Genomic DNA, 20638 nt, shown 5'->3' with positions numbered 1-20638 from the left:
AGCCAGGGGTAGGAACCTGTTGCAATCCTGGCAGAGGCTAGCACCAACATCTCTGAGTTAGCTCAGTTAAGCTAGAGTCTACAGCGTCAATCAATCTTGTGGAGGAACAGCATGAATGGGGGTGGAAGGGGGTGTGAAGGAATTATCAATGCATTATTTAAAACTCTTTCAGGCTAAGTAAACTGAGGTGCTACGCATGTCCAAATATCCGAAGAATCTAAGATTTTATTCATGTTCCACCTATTGATGGATTATAGGTCAGAAATCAAAGTATCAATTTAAGGAGTCCTTTGTTAAAGGGAACTAATCTGTAGAGAGGATTAAATATTCACTGTAACTGCAACTTGCAGCCCTCATTGACTGAAGTTTTTGGATCATCTGATAAGAATGATTCATTGCCATTGGCTTATGGCATTATGGATCTATTCATGAAACCTTTATCAATGTATCTGGATCATTGAGTTATGTGCTCTTATTCTTGGTGTCCTTTTGAAGATTCAGTATTATTAAACAGTCCTTACTGTCTGTTTATGCAAAGACAGAAGTAATAATATGGTTACAGGTCAAGTGGGTCAGCAAAGTACAAATTAAGTTTTGTTGAGTGTCATCTGAGCTGCTAATTGGCAGGCCACCTGAAAGTCATTGTTCTGAACAGAAACATCATGTCACCAAGTGTCCAGGCCTAATATGGAACCATTAACATATGGAACCATTTTTGAGTGTGTATTAACCTATCAAATCCATGATCTTTGGTCTTTAATAATAAGTGTGAGAGTTGATGGATTTGGCCACAAAGGCCACATATTGTGACTGTGGAATTAGAGGTGTTGTTTGCACCTCTGCCTTGAACAGTTCAAATAGGCAGACGTGTAAGGAAAAGAGTTTAAATTACACTAATATCTTTCATTGTCTTTAAAACGTCTAAATCATGTCTGTGGAGTGTTTTATTTCAGCTGCTACCAATTATTTGAATAGATATCCTTTTGAATTCGCTACTACAATTCTCTGAATCAGAATTGTACAACACAGAAAGAAGCCCCTTTGGTTCACCTATCCATTCCGAGCATGTTGCCCATCAACACTTATCCCATTTATCTGCTGGCATAGATGAGTACAGATCCCAACAATCTCTTAAGGAACTTGATGTAATTCATGATAAAAACATCTAATTTCAATAATTGAAACACCATCATGACCCTACGCGTTCTTTTCCTCCACCAGTGCACAGTTAGTACCATCTACAAAATGCATTACCATCACTAATCTTGGCTTTTCTGACTGCACCTCCCAAACTCACCATGTCTACATTATGAAGAATATTGCCACTCTCTTCAGGTAACACACATCCTGACTTGGAAGAAAATTAGCTTTTCCTTCATCTTTGCTGGATCTACATCTTGGAACTCAAATTTATGCAATAGTACCATCACCAGAAGGAGTCCATTAGTTCACGAAGTGGCTCACCACCATCTGTTCAATGACAATTAGGGATATCATCTTTCTACTTCTGACCTCACTAGCTCATGGCACAGATAGCACAACCCTGGAGCCCCTGTCCTTTAACTTAGCACCTAACCCCCTGAACTCACGTTGCAGAAACTCATCACCCTTCCTACCTATGACATTGGTACCTACATGGACCACGTCCACTGGCTGCTCACCCTCCAACTTAAGAATGCGGAAGACTCGACCTGAGATCTCCTGAACCCTGGCACCTGGGAGGCAACATGCCATCTGGGAATCTCATTTCCGTCCACAGAGACACCTTTCTGTTCCCCTAACTAATGAATCCCCTATCAACACAGCTCGCCTCCTCTTCCTAACCCCACCCTTTCTGAGTTACAGACTCAGATTCGGTGCCCGAGACCTGATCGCTGTCCTCTGCTAGGTCATTCCCACCCCCCCCCACCCCCTCAAAGGTATCCAAAGTGGTATCCCTGTTGTTGAGGGGGATGGCCACAGAGCTGTTTCACCCCTTTCCCTTTCCTGGCAGTCACCCAGTTTTCTATGTCCTGCTTCTTGGGTGTAACTACTTTTCTGCACGTCCTACCTGGTGCCCATTGTTCCTGTCTTGAACAGTGGAGCAATATTTATTATCCTCCATCCTCTGGCACCTCACCCATGATGAAGGGAGTTTTAAATGCCCCTTTGCCAGTGATCCTGCAGTTTGTGCACTGGCAGATGAGAGCTTGGATTGGATTGTAGTACCCCCTCCAAGCACCGTTTCTGCCCATTCCGGTGAGTAGAGTGAACATTGGCAAAATGTATTCTGATGGCTTTACCACTGCTTGAGCATTTCATTTTGTGCATGATCTGCATGACTGCCATGGCAACGCACCCTTAAAGAGAGCCATCATTGTGCTCCCAAGCTATGTTCTACAGAATGCTTACAGGCCTGGTAGAAGTGTTGCAAATCTTATGCATGCGATTTTCCTCACCATTAACATGAAGTCAACATGACTGAGGGTTGAGTGTCCTGTGGATTGATGAGGATTTACTTTTCTTACCAAGTAACTGTCCAGTGTGTATCTCTGATAGTCGGGCACACTTTTTATCATTTGAGGTTAACAAATTAATATTTGTGGTTGATATATAATTAACAAACTTGAAACAGTACAAGTTGATGTATAATTTACAAGTTGAAGATAAGATAAAAGGCACTCTGACCTTCAGTGCCAGTGCCTCTGCCTCTTCCCTCAAGCTAGATTGTGGGCCATGTCCCATTCTCTGCCTCTATCTAGAGCTTTTGTATTTACAAAAGCCACGTGAGTGAGATTTGAGGGTGTATTTTGAGTGAATAGATAGAGACCAAAAGCATGAGATAGAACCATCTGGGTAAGAGATGTTTAAATCATTATGCATGTGGTTTTACTTTGCTCATCATTAACATCAAGTCAACATGAATAACTGTTGAGAGTGCTATGGCTGGGTGAAATGTACCATTTGACAGAGAAGCATGATGTGGAGAAGGCTGGGGATGTCTGCACGTTGAATGTCTGTGATTGATACTCTGAGGAGGCATAGTGAGAGCTTTGAATAAAGTGCTCATCGGAAAGTAATTGATTTTGCAATTGCATTCATATTTCCTCTAACTGCTCAGATGAATCAGGGAGCGTGACATCCTTTTGCTGTAGATGACAGTGGCACACTCCACTGCCTTCACATGACTCAGTTGTCAACTTAACCACTGCTTATACAACATTTTGGGTAGGTTTTAATTGAAAGTCCTAGTCACGAATTTTCTCATTCTGAGTCATTTTTTTTATTCACCCTCTTCCCAGTGAGTTACAAATCGTTGAGGATATGCACAAAGTGCAGGTCCCTGGAAATCCCAAAAAATGTAAGTTGTTTCTTTTAGGTAAAAGGCCACTTAAACAAGTGTTTTACAAAGTCAAAGCCTAGTACATTGTCATATGCACAACTGCACGTATGCTCAGCTGCAATGGAAAAAGTTAATTGCAGCAGTTTCACAGTCACACAACATTGCTTAAACAGCATTCACAATAAAGCCATAAATTAGATCTAAAACAAGTTTACAAGAAAGAACACAATCAGAACAAAGTAAGTGCAATGTGATCGGACTGGCCCTGGAGTTGCTGAACTGTAGTACTGATTAGGGTTGTGTCAGTTGTTTAAAGAATTGAAGGGAAGTGACTGTTCTTGAACTTGGCAGTGTGGGACTTCAAGTTTCTGTACCACCTGCCCGGTATTAGCTACAAGGTGATGGCATGACTCAAATGAAGGGATCTTTGATGATGGTTATTGCCTTCTTGAGGCAGCGTTTCCTGCAGATACTGCTGATCGTGGGGATGGATGTGCCTGTGGTGTATTGGGCACTTCACCAAGTTAAGCACGTTTACCACTCCTTTCTGTAGCTACATATGTTTCTCCTCCTTTGAATTGCCATCCCAGACCATGATGCAACCAGTCCGGATACTCCAAACAGTACATTGAACTGTACAGCACAGCAGTGGTAGTTGTAATAGTAGCAGTAGTACGATCATTGCAATCGGGTATGATATTCTCCGAAGGGGTTTTCCATTGGTGGGTCATCAGGTGGCTATAGAGGCTGATCTGGTGCACTGTGTGCAAGAATAACCACTCTTCTCCTCCCTCAGTTGCCTTTCATAAACCCAACACCATGGATCCTGATCTCGGAGTCCTGCCCCCCTCGCCACTTGATGATCATCATGGGATTTGATCCGTGATGTTGGGGTGTATTCCCTTACTGGAGAACGCTTGTGCTTCACTGATAAAGCCTTCCTACTCATGCACTGCCTTTGTGATGTGTCATTGTTTCTACCAGCTCCACCATTGAGATGCTGGTTGGATTCTTCCCTTTGACCCTACCACCGTGGGTGACCCTACCAGGAGCTAAGTGCCAAATGCCTGAACTCTAGATGCGTTGGCTCTTGGGATCTCAGAGACTCAGACCACAGCTAGGTGGCAATCCTTGGAGAAGATCATGTGGTTCCTTTGGCCCGTGATGTTGTACTGACCTACATAAGCCCACTTCATGAACAATCTACCCTTGCCTCTGACACGGCCCATAAACCTCCATTTTTCTCACGTCCATGTGCCTGTCTAAGAGTCTGTTAAATTTCCCTTAAATGCAAATAAAAACCTGCAGATGTTCGTTAAGATTGTTTGGTGACAAGCCAAACCTCCTTAACCTAAGGAAGTAAAAGCTGGTGTGCCCTGCTTGTGATTGCATCTAAATGCTGGGCCCGGGACATAGTGTGTTTTTTTTCGTTTTAGTTTATTTTTAAACAAGAGAAACTTTATTCATAATAAAAAAACTTACAAGCATAAACCATGCAATGCATTTTCATTCTTTACATTCATATCAATGGTTTGCATGCTATTCTGTTACATTCCTGCACATCAATAGCATTACTGCCACTCGTGCCCCTGTGTTGTGGTATACTAACTACTACAATAATCGAGGGGCTTCCTCTCCCAACCCGCCCCTCCTTCTCCAGTAGCAAAGAAACCCTACACTGTAGTCCTTCCCCACCGAGCCCCTGTGGGTGACTGCACCAAGCTTCTCTACGTCCCTCAGCACCTACTCCGGCCTGGAATGTGGCAGTCGGCAGCATTCCTCCGCGAGCATCTCAATGTGCTGGCAGACCAACAACTTTTGGGGAGACCGAAGGGCGCCTTTTTCCAAGTTGATGATGTGTCAGCAGTATTTGATGGCTATCTCTGTGTGTGAGCCTGCAAACAACCCGTAGAGAAGACAGCCCTCTGTCATTCAGCTGGTCGGGATTAACCACAACATCTTTCTCCACCTTCCCACAGTCTGCAAAGAGGTGAGCTACCATCGGCTCCCCACTACGGGCAGCGCACAGTGGGAGTGATGGTCCTGGCATACAGGAAGGATCGCACTGGGAGGGAGCCTCTCACTGCCAGCCAGGCAAGGTCTGGTGCATGTTGGTGAGGTCTGCCAGACAGTCTGGGCAGTCTGCTTAGGAACCACCCCATGGTGTCCGTTGAATCGTTCTGCTGCAGTGTCTTCAGGACATTCCGTGCTGAACACTGCCTGATGGACTTGTGGTCAAAGACGTTGGTAAATGTAAAATGCAGCTGAATCAGAATCAGGTTTTAATGTTACCGCTGTACGTTGTGAAGTTTCTTAACTTTGTGACAGCAGTGCAATGCATGATAAATAAAGAAAAAAAAACAGAATTACAGTAATTATATAAGTAGTGCAAAAACAGAAATAATATAAAAGTAGTGAGGTAGTGTTCATGGTTCAATGTCCATTTAGAAATCAGGTGTCAGAAGGGAAAAAACTGTTCTTGAATTGCTGAATTCAGCTTCTTGAATTGCCTTCAGGCTTCTATGCCTCCTTACTGATGGTAACAATGAGAAGAGGGCAAGTCCTGGGATGGTGGGGGTTTTAATGATGGGCAGAGCCTTCCTGAGGAACCAATCCTTGAAAATATCAGAATCAGATTTATTATCACCGGTATGTGACATGAAATTTGTTAACTTAGCAGAAGCAGTTCAATGCAATACATTATATAGAAGAGAAAAAAAAAATTAATAAAATAAAAATAACAATAATACTACATAAATAAATAAATCAATTACAGTGTACGTATATTGAATAGATTAAAAAATGTATAAAAATCAGAAATACTGTATATTTTTAAAAAAGGCAGTGTCTAAGGGTTCAATGTCCATTTAGGAATCGGATGGCAGAGGGGAAGAAGCTGTTCCTGAATCGCTGAGTGTGTGCCTTCAGGCTTTTGTATCTCCTACCCAATGGTAGCAGCGAGAAAAGGGCATGCCCTGGGTGCTGGAGGTCCGTAATAATGGACGCTGCTTTTCTGAGACAGCGTTCCCTGAAGATGTCCTGGGTACTTTGTAGGCTGGTGCCCAAAATGGAGCTGACTAGATTTACAACCCTCTGCAGCTTCTTTCAGTCCTGCGCAGTTAGCTCCTCCATACCAGACAGTGATGCAGCCTGTCAGAATGCTCTCCACAGTACATCTATAGAAGTTTTTGAGTGTATTTGTTGACATGCCAAATCTCTTCAAACTCCTAATGAAGTATAGCCACTGTCTTGCTTTCTTTATAACTACATCTATATGTTTGGACCAGGTTAGATCCTCAGAGATCTTGACACCCAGGAACTTTAAACTGCTCATTCTCTCCACTTCTGATCCCTTTATGTGGATTGGTATGTGTTCCTTCATCTTACCCTTTCTGAAGGCCACAATCTGCTCTTTCATCTTACTGACATTGAGTGCCAGGTTGTTGCTGCAGCACCACTCCACTAGTTGGCATATCTCACTCCTGTATGCCTTCTCATCACCACCTTTCAAAGCATTTAATCACTGTTGATGTGAGTGCTACCGGGCTATAGTCATTTAGGCAGCTCACATTATTCTTCTTAGGCACTGGTATAATTGTTGCCTTTTTGAAGCAAGTGGGAACTTCCGCCTGTAGCAGAGAGAGTTTGAAAATGCCCTTGAATACTCCCGCCAGTTGGTTGGCACAGGTTTTCAGGGCCTTACCTGGTACTCCATCTGGACCTTCTGCCTTGTGAGGGTTCACCTTCTTTAAAGACAGTCTAACATCGGCCTCTGAGACAGAGATCACACGGTCATCAGGTACAGCAGGGATCTTCATAGCTGTAGTTGTGTTCTGCCTTTCAAAGTGGGCATAGAAGGCATTGAGTTTATCTGGTAGTGAAGCTTTGCTGCCATTCATGCTATCTTGGATAGTATGGAGGCTAGTACCCATGATGGAGCTGACTAATTTTACAACTTTCTGCAACTTATTTCAATCCTGTACTGTAGCCCATAACCAACCCCCCCCCCATACCAGATGGTGATGTAGCCAGTCAGAATGCTCTCTACAGTACATCTTTAGAAGTTTTCAAGTGTTTTAGGTGACAAACCAAATCTTCTCAAACTCAAACTCCAAATAAAATATAGCCGCTGTCTTGCCTTCTTTATAGCTGCATCAATTTGTTGCATCCAGGTTATGTCCTCAGAGATACTGACACCCAGGAACATGAAATTGCTCATCCTCTCCACTTCTGATCCCTCTATAAAGATTGGTTTGTGTTCCTTTCAGAATTGATCAAGATAAATTGGAGCAGATTGTACTACAATTTATCTAGAACAAATTAATAATTTTAAGCCAACTTCTCCAAGTTACCACTGTAAATAAATGAACAAAATGTAAATTTTTATTTTTAAAGAATGTTTCCTTTTTAGACATTGTCTGATTATCCTGTTGTTGGTAGACTTACCATACATCAGCATGCAAATAAGTTTGTGCGTAAACTGAGAAACAAAAGAGTATATGCTTTTTGAAGTTAGTACAATTTGCATTGGAATTGCTGTACCCAGTGGAGAGAGTCTTTATCTAACTGACTCACTGCATGGATTGTGATTTAACGTATTGTGCTCTGCATAATTTGATCTATTTGATGACGACAATTCACTTACTATTGTTATCAGTGTCCCATTGTTGTAACCAAAGCTGAAACGTTAATGAAAGAAAATATTCCTAGAAGCTTGTGCCTTTCCTATAATTATGGGATAGTCTCTTGATCTTGCACACCTCAAGGTCTGTTCATTTTAGTTTGAAGTTTATTCTTTTTTAAAGTTGTAACTGTTTTAAGAATCCAGGTTTACTCTGGCAGCTATTGGGAGAGAATTATAATTTCAAATTGCATTAATAGCTGAAAGTAAAATGAAAGCAGTAAAGAATGATCACACCTATGGAAATCCAAAGTCTGCTTTAAATTACCTTGATTTACTACTTGGTTTATGCTATATTTCCAGAAATTAGTGGTATTTGCCATTACTTCCTGTACATTAACCTTTCTGTATTCTACTGAACAGTACTGTACTGACATCAGTCTGGCCAACGTCACTCTTTGCACTGTGACAATCATTTTGGTATCTAGTTATGTTGTGAGTTACATTGCACAATTCCAGGATTTCTCTCTCTCATCTCGATCTTTCTATGGTTTTGGTATAAGCACCTCCTTTTTGATGAAGCTGAAGGTCCTTCAATGATGAATCCCTACACAGGGATTGCGAACCTATGGAAAATTGTTCATTAGTTATACCATAAGATATATGAGTAGAAGTAGGCCATTCAGCCCATCGAGTCTGCTCCGCCATTCAGTCATGGGCTGATCCAATTCTTCCAGTCATCCCCACTCCCCTGCTTTCACCCCATACCCTTTGATGCCCTGGCTAATCAAGAACCTATCTATCTCTGCCTTAAATGCACCCAATGACTTGGCCTCCACAGCTGCTCATGGCAGCAGATTCCACAGAATCACCACCCTCTGACAAAAGTAATTCCTCTGTAACTCAGTTCTAACAGGACATCCTTCAATCCTGAAATCGTTCCCTCTTGTCCTAGAATCCCCTACAATGGGAAATAACTTTGCTATATCTAATCTGTTCAAGCTTTTTAACATTCTGAATGTTTCTATGAGATTCCCCCTCATTCTCCTGAGCTCCAAGAGCTGCCAGACGTTCCTCACACAGTAACCCTTCCATTCCTGGAATCATTCTCGTGAATCTTCTCTGAACCCTCTCCAGTGTCAGTATATCCTTTCTAAAATAAGGAGCCCAGAACTGCACACAATACTCCAAGTGTGGTCTCATGAGTGCCTTATAGAGCCTCAACATCACATCCCTGCTCTTATATTCTGTACCTCTAGAAATTAATGGCAACATTGCATTCGCCTCCTTCACAATCGACTCAACCTGGAGATTAACCTTTAGGATATCTTGTACAAGGACTCCCAAGTCTCTTCGCATCTCTACATTTTGAATTCTCTGTCCATCTAAATAATAGTCTGCCTGTTTGTTTCTTCCACCAAAGTGCATGACCATACACTTTCCAACATTGTATTTCATTTGCCACTTCTTTGCCCATTCCCCTAAACTATCTAAGTCTCTCTGCAGGCTCTCTGTTTCCTCAACACTACTCGCTCCTCCACCTATCTTTGTATCATCAGCAAATTTAACCGCAAATCCATTAATACCGTAGTCCAAATCACTGACATGCATCGTAAAAAGCAGCGGTCCCAACGCTGACCCCTGTGGACCTCCACTGGTAACCGGCAACCAGCCACCAGCCAGAATAGGATCCCCTTATTCCCACTCTCTGTTTTCTGCCGACCAGCCAAAGCTCCACCCATGCTAGTAACTTCCTTGTAATTCGACGGGCTCTTATCTTGCTAAGCAGCCTCATATGCGGCACCTTGACGAAGGCCTTCTGAGAATCCAAGTACACCATGTCTACTACATCTCCTTTGTCAACCCTGCTTGTAATTTTCTCAAAGAATTGCAGTAGGTTTGACAGGCAGGATTTTCCTTTCAGGAAACCATGCTGGCTTCGGCCTATCTTGTCATGTGCCTCCAGGTACACCGTAATCTCATCCCTAACAATCAATTTCAACAACTTCCCAACCACTGATGTCAGGCTAACAGGTCTATAGATTCCTTTCTGCTGCCTTCCACCCTTCTTAAATAGCGGAGTAACATTTGCAATTTTCCAGTCATCCGGTACAATGCCAGAATCTGTAGATTCTTGAAAGATCATTGTTAATGCCTCTGCAGTCTCTCCAGCTACTTCCTTCAGAACCCAGGGGTGCATTCCATCAGGTCCAGGAGATTTATCCACCCTCAGACCACTGAGCTTCCTGAGCACCTTCTCAGTGGTAATTTTCACTGCACAAACTTCACTTCCCTGACTGTCTTGAATGTCCGTATACTGCAGATGTATTCCACTGTGAAGACTGATGCAAAATACACACTCAGTTCCTCTGCCATCTCTGCATCTCTCATTACAATATCTCCAGTGTTATTTTGTATTGATCTGATATCTACCATCAACTCTCTTTTACCCTTTATGTATTTAAAAAAGCTTTTAGTATCTTCTTTGATATTAGTCACCAGCTTCCTCTCATAATTCATCTTTTCCTTCCGAATGACCTTCTTAGTTTCCTTCTGCAAGTTTTTAAAAGCTCTCCAATCCTCTATCTTCCCACTAGCTCTGACTTCACTTGTCAGCCATGGTAGTATCCTTCTTCCCTTTGTAAATTTCTTCTTATTTGGAAAATATCTGTCTTGCACTTCCCTCATTTTTCGCAGACACTCCAGCTATTGCAGCTCTGCTGTCTTTCCTGCAAATGTCCCTTTCCAGTCAACTTCGGCCAGTTCCCCTCTCTTGCCATTGTAATTTCCTTTATTCCACTGAAATAACAACACTTTGGATTTTATTTTTTCCCCCTCAAATTTCAAAGTGAACTCAATCATGTTGTGATCACTGTTCCCTAAAGGTTTCTTAACCTTAAGCTCTCTTAGCACCTCCAGATCATTGCACAACACCCAATCCAGCACAGCAATCCCCTAGTGGCCCCAACAACAAGCTGTTCTAAAAAGCCATCTCTTAGACATTCGACAAATTCTCTCTCTTGAGGTCCAAAACTGACCTGGTTTTCCCAATCCGCTTTCATGTTAGAATCCCCAGCGATTATCATTGCATTGGCTTTCTGATACGCCTTTTCTATCTCCTGCTGTAATTTGTAATCTACATCCCGGCTGCTGTTTGGAGGACTGTATACAACTGCCATTAGGGTCTTTTACTCTTACCATGTCTTAACTCAACCCATAGAGACTCTACCCCTTCCAATCCTATGTCCTCCCTTTCCAATGATTTAATGTTATTTCTTAGACACAGAGTCACACCACCCCCTCTGCCTGCTAACTTATCTTTCTGATGTACCGTGTATCTTTGGATGTTCAGCTCCCAATGGCAGCCATCCTTTAGCCAAATTTCAGAGATGGCCGCAACGTCATACTTGCCAATCTGTAGCTGAACTTCAAGATTGTCCATTTTATTCCTTGTGCTGCGTGCATTCAAATACAGCACTCAGTCCAATATTTGTTGCTTTCTGTTTTAACTCCACCATGCCTCTATTGCCCTGTAACTCATGCCACTGGCTTTGATTAAGCCTCATCTCCTGCCTGTTTTTTCCATAATCTCTGTTGCACGCCATCTTTGATTTATTTCTGTTTTTCCCCTTCCTCAGCCCTATCACTCCGGTTCCCATCCCCCTGCCAAATTAGTTTAAACCCTCCCTTATAGCTCTATTAAATGTGCCTGCTAGGATATTAGACCTCTTTGGGTTCAGTTGTAACCCGGCCTTTTTGTACAGGTCTTACCTCCCCCAGGAGAGGCCCCAGTGATCCAGGAATCTGAATCCCTGCCCCCTACACCAGTCCCTCAGCCACACATTAATACGCCTGATCATGCTATTCTTGCACTCGCTAGCATGTGGCACAGGCAGCAATCCTGAGATTACTACCCTAGAGGTCCTTCCTTTCAGATTCCTACCTAACACCCTGAATCCTCTCCTCGGGACCCTCCTCCCTTTTTCTACCTATATCATTAGTACCAACATGTACCAAGACTTTGAACTGGTCACCCTCTCCTTTCAGAACACTCTGCTCCTGATCTGAGACATCCCGTACCCTGGCACCTGGGAGGTTACACATCATGCGGGTATCTCTATCAGGCTGACATTTCCTAGTTGAACTACTGATGGTCAAAAATTGCATTGGAAGGCTTTGAATATCTTTTTGTTCAGGAATTTCAATATATGTCATGTATTAGGTTTGGGAAATAGGTAAAAATGACATTTTCGGCATCATGCTTAAATACTTCCAATTTGATTTCCAAGGCTTTTAAACATGATGCCAAAATTGGCACTTTTAAATATTTCCTACTCCCAAATTTGACCATCATTGTTTCAACTGTTGGACAGTTTTCTTTACGATTCACTAAGCTCACTTGAAGAAACTGCAAAATTGATTAAATATGAAGACTGTAACATGAGACGAACTGTTTTGGAAATGTTGCAGTGGATTAATGTGGATAATCTTGAAATGCACTTGATTGATTTGCAAAGCAGCTCAGTTTCGGGCAAAATTTTGTCAGCCTGTTGAATTAAGAACTGAACTAGAAAATGTTGAAAGACATTCGTTAGTGACTGAATCAAAACATAAAAATCCAGATTCTGAAACTCTGGAATTCCATTCCTGAAACTTTTAACTCTCAGAAAAATTTTGCAGTGGCCACATTAATAGTATTTTCATTGACATATTCACATGAGTCATTGTTTTCAGTGATGAACTTGGTCAAGTGTAATTATAGGTGTAGACCTAGTGGTGAAAGAAATGCAATGAGTGTTACTCTTGAAATAACGAAGTACAAACTAGATATAAAATATTGCTCATTATTAGTGCAGCAGCAAAAGTCTTAGTGAGAGTAAAATGTCTTTATTTTCCATTCATTGATCTTTTATGAATATGCACCAAAGCTTATAATTTTATTTTTGCATTTATTATGCAATATATGTGGTATAATAGCAACACTATTTAGACAATTTTCAATAAAGAAAACATAAAAAGAAAATTTTTCAGTTTAAAAATAATTTTACATATTAATAATTTTTGATGTTTTCTAAAATGCTTCATTTATTTCAATCTGCCTCTGATGTAATTTTTTTCATAGTAAAACAATGCATACATATAAATACTTTATACTTCATTGTCGCCAAACAGTTGATACTAGAACGTACAATCATCGCAGCGATATTTGATTCTGTGCTTCGCGTTCCCTGGAGTACAGATCGATAGTATATTAAAAATTTAAATTATAAATCATAAACAGAAAATAGAAAATGGAAAGTAAGGTAGTGCAAAAAAACCAATAGGCAGGTCTGGATATTTGGAGGGTACGGCCCAGATCCAGGTCAGGATCCATTCAGCAGTCTTATCAGAGTTGGAAAGAAGCTGTTCCCAAATCTGGCCGTACGAATCTTCAAGCTCCTGAGCCTTCTCCCGGAGGGAAGAGGGACGAAAAGTGTGTTGGCTGAGTGGGTCGTGTCCTTGATTATCCTGGCAACACTGTTCTGTCAGCGTGACAAATAGACAACAGGACACCTTTCTCCTTTAAAAAATGCCTATAGTTGCAAATTCATTAATCTATGATAATCTTTGCTCAAAATTACCATGGCATGCAAGAGAACATTTTAGATTATCACCACTTTGAGTACTTGCTCTCAAAAAGGTTCACCACACCTGACCTATATTTTAAGGCACTAAATAAAACAATGTGTTGTGACTGCTGACTCACTCAGGCTATGTCCACACTACGCTGGATAATTTTGAAAATGAAGCTTTTCTCTTCGTTTTGACCCTCCGTCCACACTGAAACGGCCTTTTTAGCCCCCGAAAACTGAGATTTTCAGAAATGGTCTCCAGAGTGAATAAATCTGAATATGCCTAATATCCATTGCAGTGTGTATGGGGTAACTGGAGCTTTTTAAAACCGCTGTCATGACGTGCTGGAACAGATGGTGACAGCGCGGCATTTCATGTTTTCTTCTTATTATTCTTCTTATTATTATTACTACTTTATTGTCGCCAAACAATTGATACTAGAGCGTACAATCATCACAGCGATATTTGATTCTGCGCTTCGCAGAACCTTAACAACTTCAGAACAGACGGCAAAGAGACTAAAGCCAGAAGAGTTAGAAATGTACTCACCAAATACTTTGACCCATAGCTTACTGAATAAATAAGTTCTCTCACTTTGCCCTGTTTTCTGTCCTTGCTTGTATGAAGGTGCTTTACCTATTTATGCACTTACCTCTCTGACAATAGATGTGTAACAGCCTAATGTAACATTGTATGGAAATACAAGATAACACTGATGCAGACATATTTTGTACATTTAACAAGGTGCTTTATTAATGCAACAGAGTTGGTCAGTTTTTCAATGTTCATCGTCAGCCAGGTCATACTGTCCGTGAACTCCCTGTCGGTTGCCTCCATACGCTCCAGTATTTGTTTTTTTTTAGTTTTAAGTCCTCCTGTGCGAGAGCCAAGAGCAATTCCTTTTAAGTTTTTCTACTCTGTAACTGGACAGACGCGCACCAAGTATACCGTTTCCTCTTCGCTTGTTTTCTGTGTGTCCTGCGCATGCCCAGTAGGAGGAGATTTGCCCAAATATCCATCTAATGTGGACGGAGATATTTTGAAAAACGCTTAGTGTGAACACCTATCATTTTTACTCGAAACCAGCGTTTTCAAAATAGCTTCTTCCCTTCTGCCATGCAATTTCTGAATGAACATTGAACTTGAACAATACCTCACTCCTTTTTTTTACTCTTTCTGCATGACTTATTTAATTTAACTCTTCAAAAAATGTATACTCACTGTAATTTAGTTTTTATTATTGTTTTGCAATGTACTGCTGTGGCACAACAATAAATTTCACGATATATGCTGGTGATATTAAACCTGATTCTGATTCTGGACTTCTTTTCAAGGACTCTTCATCTCACGTTCTCTATTTATTGCTTATTTGTACATACTGTTATTATTTTTTTCTTTGGTATTTGCACCATTCGTTGTCTTTTGTATATTGGTTGTTTGCCCACCCTGCTAGGTGTGATCTTTCATTGATTCTATTATGGTTCTTTGATCTTGTTACATACACCTGTTCGGGTGCATTCTCCGGTTAACTTATACGGTAACCGTAGCCTTCAGCCAGGAGCAGATGTCATCAGGTGGTTCCCAACCTTCACCGAGTGTTTCAACCCTTAACCACGACACTCTCCAGTTAGTGGGCCAGCAGTGGTGGCTAAATTCAACAAGAGGCTCATTCTGCCTCTTCCCCCATCCTACGAGCTGCTTGTTTTTTCGCTCTTGTCGTCCAGGCCCAGATCTGACAACAACCGCCATGCTGATTTGGCTGGGAAACCTCTGCAGCCGATCTCCCCAGGGAACAACCATGCCTGCCATCCCTTATCTTTATACTCCTGCACTAAGGGCTGGTACTTCAAGGCCTTTCTCTGGTGAGCCTCTTCCCATCCCTCCTCCCACGGCACAGTCAGCTCAATCAGAATTACTTTCTTGTCTTTGGTTGACCACAGTACGATATCTGGACTTCTTTTCAAGGACTCTTCATCTCATGTTCTCTATTTATTGCTTATTTGTACATACTGTTATTTTTTTCTTTGGTATTTGCACCGTTCGCTGTCCTTTGTGTATCGGTTGGTTGTCCACCCTGCTAGGTGTGATCTTTCATTGTTTCTATTATGGTTCTTTGATCTACTGATTATGCCCACAAGAAAACAAATCTCAGGATTGTATGTGCTGACATGTATGTACTTTGATAATAAATTTACTTTGAACACTAAATGAAGAAAGGATTCTTTTTAAACTGTTTTGAATTGTATTCTGTTTGTAAATTGCAGTTATTCAATGGGAATACATTAGTAAATGTTTATAGTTAATTTTGGTTTAAGATTGCGCGGGTGAAGCACAGTGACGACATGCTAGCAGCAGACACAACTATTACCTACTTTATTACTCACCCTTTTACTCAGAAATGATCACTGCAATCAATAGCCTGTAACTTCCTTTTTGGAGCTGAATTTTTGAACCGCCTGTAGAACCTGGCATTTTTGTAGTGTGAACTGAAGTCTCGAAAGTGCAGGACGATTGTGGTGTGGTGTGTATGGGGCGAATTGAGGCAGGGTGTCCCAGGTCCAAGAGCGAGGAATGACCTGCTGTTTGGCCAATTTGGCCAATTCATGCCGGATTGAAAAAGTCAGGATCTTGGGGCTAAAGGAGAGGAATGGTCCGGTATCTAGCTCGCTGCTCTGTGAAATTTACTCGTCTCTGTGCTGAACTGAGGCTGTGACTGGCTTTGTGGCTGTGGACTCACTTTTGTGAACTTCAGTTCTCGAAGTTATTTGCTTACTTGTATTGCTTGCATGATTTGTTTTTTTTTGCACATTGGGTGTTTGACAGTCTTCCCTTTTTAATGGGTTCTATTGGGTTTCTTTGTTTTGTGGCTGCCTATAAGGAGAGGAATCTCAAGGTTGTATATAGTATACATACTTTGATAATATATGTATTTTGAACTTTGAACTTTAATTGCCCAGATTTAATTATTTCGAGTAAGAATAATTGTCTCTGCTGATAGTGGTAAATAACCACTCTGATGTTGGTTATCCTTTGTATGCCCCTTTCCATCTTCAGTTCCATTGACTTGGGGATGAGAGCATGGTATGGAAAACCCAGCACAACGCTAACTAGAAAAGATATTATACAAAATGCTTTCACTTTATGAGGGATCTTTTTAAAATCTCAGCATATATCAGGAGATATCGGGGTAAGTTTTTTACGCAGAGGGTGGTGAGTGCATGGAATGGGCTGCCAGCAACGGTAGTGGAGGCGGATACAATAGGGTCTTTTAAGAAACTCCCGGACAGGTACATGGAGCTCAGAAAAATAGAGGGCTATGGGTAACCCTAGGTAATTTCTCAAGTAAAGACATGTTTGGCACAGCTTTGTGGGCCGAAGGGCCTGTACTGTGCTGTAGGTTTTCTGTGTTTTCTATATTTAATGCAAAATATATGGCATTTGAGAATATTAGAGCACTAGATGTCTCTGGGTCTGCATTCAGTAGAATTCAGAAGAATAAGGGTGACTTCATTGAAATCCATCGAATGGTGAAAGGCCTTGATAGAGATGATATTTACTATGGTGGGAGAGTCTAAGACCAGGGGACCCAACCTCAGAATAGAAGGGTGTGCTTTTAGAATGGAGATGAGAAGGAATTTCTTTAGCCAGATGTGGAGGGCAAGCCTTTATGTATATTTAACGCAGAGATTGATAAACTCTTGATTAGTCAGGGCATGAAGGGATATGGGGAGAAGGCAGGAGATTGAGGCTGAGATAAAGTTGGATCAGCCATGATGAAATGGCGGAGCAGACTCGATGGACCAAATGGCCTAGTTCTGTTCCTATATCTAATGGTCTTATGGTCTAATTGAAATATATACACAGATCAGTGCTCTGCAGTTAGGTTGTCACAACCATAAATCTAAAGCAACTCGTTATATAGGTGTGTATTTTTACTGCCGTCAGTTCTTTCAGCGTGTCACTGAACACTTTTTAATATTAAAACATTGAAATCATTTAGTTTCAATTCTTTGTTTGATTTTTGTTCATTTGAGGCTATTTTTATTCCAGGAACATAGTGCCACTCAGAAATCACATTGTACGCAAATGGACAAACTGGTGGCGCAGCATGACAAGGAGAAATTAACCCAAGAGAAGATCTTAGAAAAGGCAATCAAGAAAAAGGGGTAAGGAGCTTAATGGAATGATATTCTTCAGTAAGTGCGTACACGACACAGAAGATATCTTGTACTTATATAACCAAGCAGCTCTACATTTAATATGTTGAGGGGCGCAGCTGAAGTGACGAAGAACAGTTCACATGCTACTTATGAATTTAATCCAAAGGATTATCTTCCGGATGCTGCAGCAACTGTTAAGGATTGAAAATAGCATGGAGAACTTTGAGCAGTTTCATGCATTTATCTCTGCAGCTGCTCCTTGTGCCCTCTATTCAGATTAATCTGAAACCGTCCTGCATTGCCCATAAACAGCAGACCCTTCAAAAAGTGCCAGCAGCATATTGGTCTTGATAGCATGCAAGATATGCGTCAGGAAGAAACTAATAAAACCATGCTGTCATGGTTAGATAGAGAGAAGTGGAAATTATTTCGTGAACAGCATAAACATTTGCAGCAAATGATCTGCTTCTACAATGCAGACTCTATGGAACATCTGAAAGAATAATCCCATTTAGAGTTTTATCTCATGCTGTGATTTTCTGGAAATTATTTGCATATCTCTGGCCTGTGCTTAAGATTTCTGGGGAAAAGCATATTGTACCATTTGTGTTAACTGCGTATTAGAAGTCGTTTTATAATTGGTCATGGTATTCAAAATGTGTGCTGACCTGGAAATGGGATGTTGGCTTAGCTCATACAGGATTCTTTTCAGTATGAGACCATCATAATTTATATAATCTGTTGAATTATTTTATTTAGATTTCTTTTGGATGTTTGTATTAATATACAGAATATGGATAAACAAAGTCTTGCCTATCCTCAAGTTAACAGCAATTTTACATGAGTATAGGTAGTAACTGCTTTAGGTGGTATTTTCATCCAGGTTTCAACAAAGTTGTGATTTTCCATTCACCTGTTCAATCAGTAGTAGAGTACAAGTCCAGCTGCCTCCACGCCCCCCCCCCCAGGACATCCCTGATCTTACCTTTGTCCCACCTAAGTTACCTCTGGGTAATAGAAATAAGAATTTTAGAAACACTATTTGCAATCTCCACATATCCTACTGCAGTTTGAAATGCATTTCCTACACTGTGTCCTCTTCCTTGGGATGTTTGCCTACACTAGAAGTCTATAACACTCTTGGAGCAGCTCATTTGCTGCTGAAAGTCTCATGTATCCCCTTGGGGCTCAAATGTCCCAGATGCTGAAGTGCTGTCTGAGGTATAGTTAATGTCTGTGGAGGATGCAGTAGAGGATTATGTGGTTAAAATGTATGGTTAAAATGTGACCAGACTAAGGTGTGCATTTGTGAAGGGATTTGATTTTCACAACATGTCAAATAAATTAGGTTTTTACATCCTGAGGGGAGGACTTTTGGCTATTACGTCCGATACATGCCCCTCCCACAAATTGCTACATTAATTGCCTCTGTGGCTTTCTTATCCCAGAAGGTGGAGGGCTTCCCTTATTCCCTTTAACTCCTGATCTAGCACCTCCAGTGTCACGTCAGAGCAGCCATACCCCTCCCCGTACTCACCAAGGAGAACTGTCAGTGTCATGGTCAGAAATGAGTTGACACATCTGATTTTCCCCAACTCCGCCTCATGGAGCAGAGAGCAAACATATCTGCTCCTGCCCCTCCCCTGACAGAGCATTACAAGCATCTACCAATCTGTATGTGGAAAAATAAATTTGCTTAGTAAATTATTAGCACATACAGTAAGGTTCTGCAGATGCTGGACATCCAGAGTAACACACAAAATGCTAGAGGAATAAAGTAAAATAAATTTATTTTATTGTTAATAATTAAGTAAAATTAAAAGAAATTTCAAAAAGATGCAAACAGAACTTTTATTAGTTATAAATCTGAATAAAATTCATTTGCTTAACTCCTTGACAGCCCTACAAAATACATGTCAATCCTACGTCCATCTGTGGCTTCACAACTTTAGTTGGTGTTGTTATCTGTAGCATGGCCGGTGGACGGTTGTTGCTCGACAGAGGAAAAGGCTTGAATGTGCTTGTAGGATGATCTCAAGCAGTTCTCTGCAGTCCAGTTTCAGATGGCACCTTCTGGGTATGAGTGGCAGCGGTGTGGGCTTGCTGGCTGTTTGGCAGTAAGTGGCAAAGCTGCTGTTCGGGCAGAAGAGCGGTCACTCTGAGGTGGAATGGCCACTTGGTGGACAGCTGAGTGACCACTACACCCCCTAAATGGTATATCAGCCATCATTGTAATTTGTTGGAGGGTGGGTTTTGGGACAGCTGTGAAACGCTACTGGGTTCCTGGAGCCATGATGATAACTGTATGAACTTCTACTGCAGTTCTCGGATATTGTGAGGCTTCTGCCTGCATCACAGTAGAGTAGAGACGGTGACAATCAGACACTGTATGATTGTAACTTCATGTTTAAATGAAACTAGCCACCGATGCAGAGAAGTATAGATTCTAGGCTCCTGACTAAGCCTTGTACAAGGTTAGAGCTGGATATGCTTCCCAATATTTCATGTTTCCTTTCTGACAGGCCTACTTTTGCACTAAATGTTTTAACGGTTACCACTTGCAGTCTGTCTCATTAAAGTCTGTAATACAGACAAAATGCTGGGGGAACTCAGCAGGCCAGGCAACAACTATGGAAAAGAGTAAACAGTCGATGTTTCAGGCTGAGACCCTTCATCAGGACTGGAAAAAAGAGAAGGTGGGGGAGGGGAGGATGAAGTACAAGGAAATAGGTGATAGGTGAAACCCAGGGGAGGGGTGAAGTAAAGAGCTGGGAAGTCAATTGGTGACAGAGATAAAGGGGGAATCTGATTGGAGCGGACATGAGGCCATGGAAGAAAGGGAGGGGGAGGAGCACTAGTGGGAGGTGATGGACAGGTAAAGCAATCAGGTGAGAGAGGGAAATGGATATGGGGAATGGTGAA

General features: G+C 41.5%; 1 protein-coding gene across 12 annotated transcripts in view; it reads left to right on the top strand.

Annotated features, from left to right (window-relative positions):
* plcb4a (phospholipase C, beta 4a) overlaps positions 1-20638 on the top strand; it is a 572877-nt gene that overhangs the window by 480572 nt on the left and 71667 nt on the right. For all 12 annotated transcript variants that reach the window (XM_063056176.1, XM_063056174.1, XM_063056175.1 and 9 more), the window contains one exon: positions 17607-17722. In XM_063056176.1, the coding sequence (XP_062912246.1) occupies positions 17607-17722 (116 nt within the window). The remainder of the gene's footprint in view (positions 1-17606; positions 17723-20638) is intronic.

This window comes from Mobula hypostoma, chromosome 8 (genome assembly GCF_963921235.1).
Source record: "Mobula hypostoma chromosome 8, sMobHyp1.1, whole genome shotgun sequence".
Taxonomy (NCBI): Eukaryota; Metazoa; Chordata; class Chondrichthyes; order Myliobatiformes; family Myliobatidae; genus Mobula; species Mobula hypostoma.
Note: the sequence above shows the minus strand (reverse complement) of the source record. Positions and strands in the feature narration are given on the sequence as shown.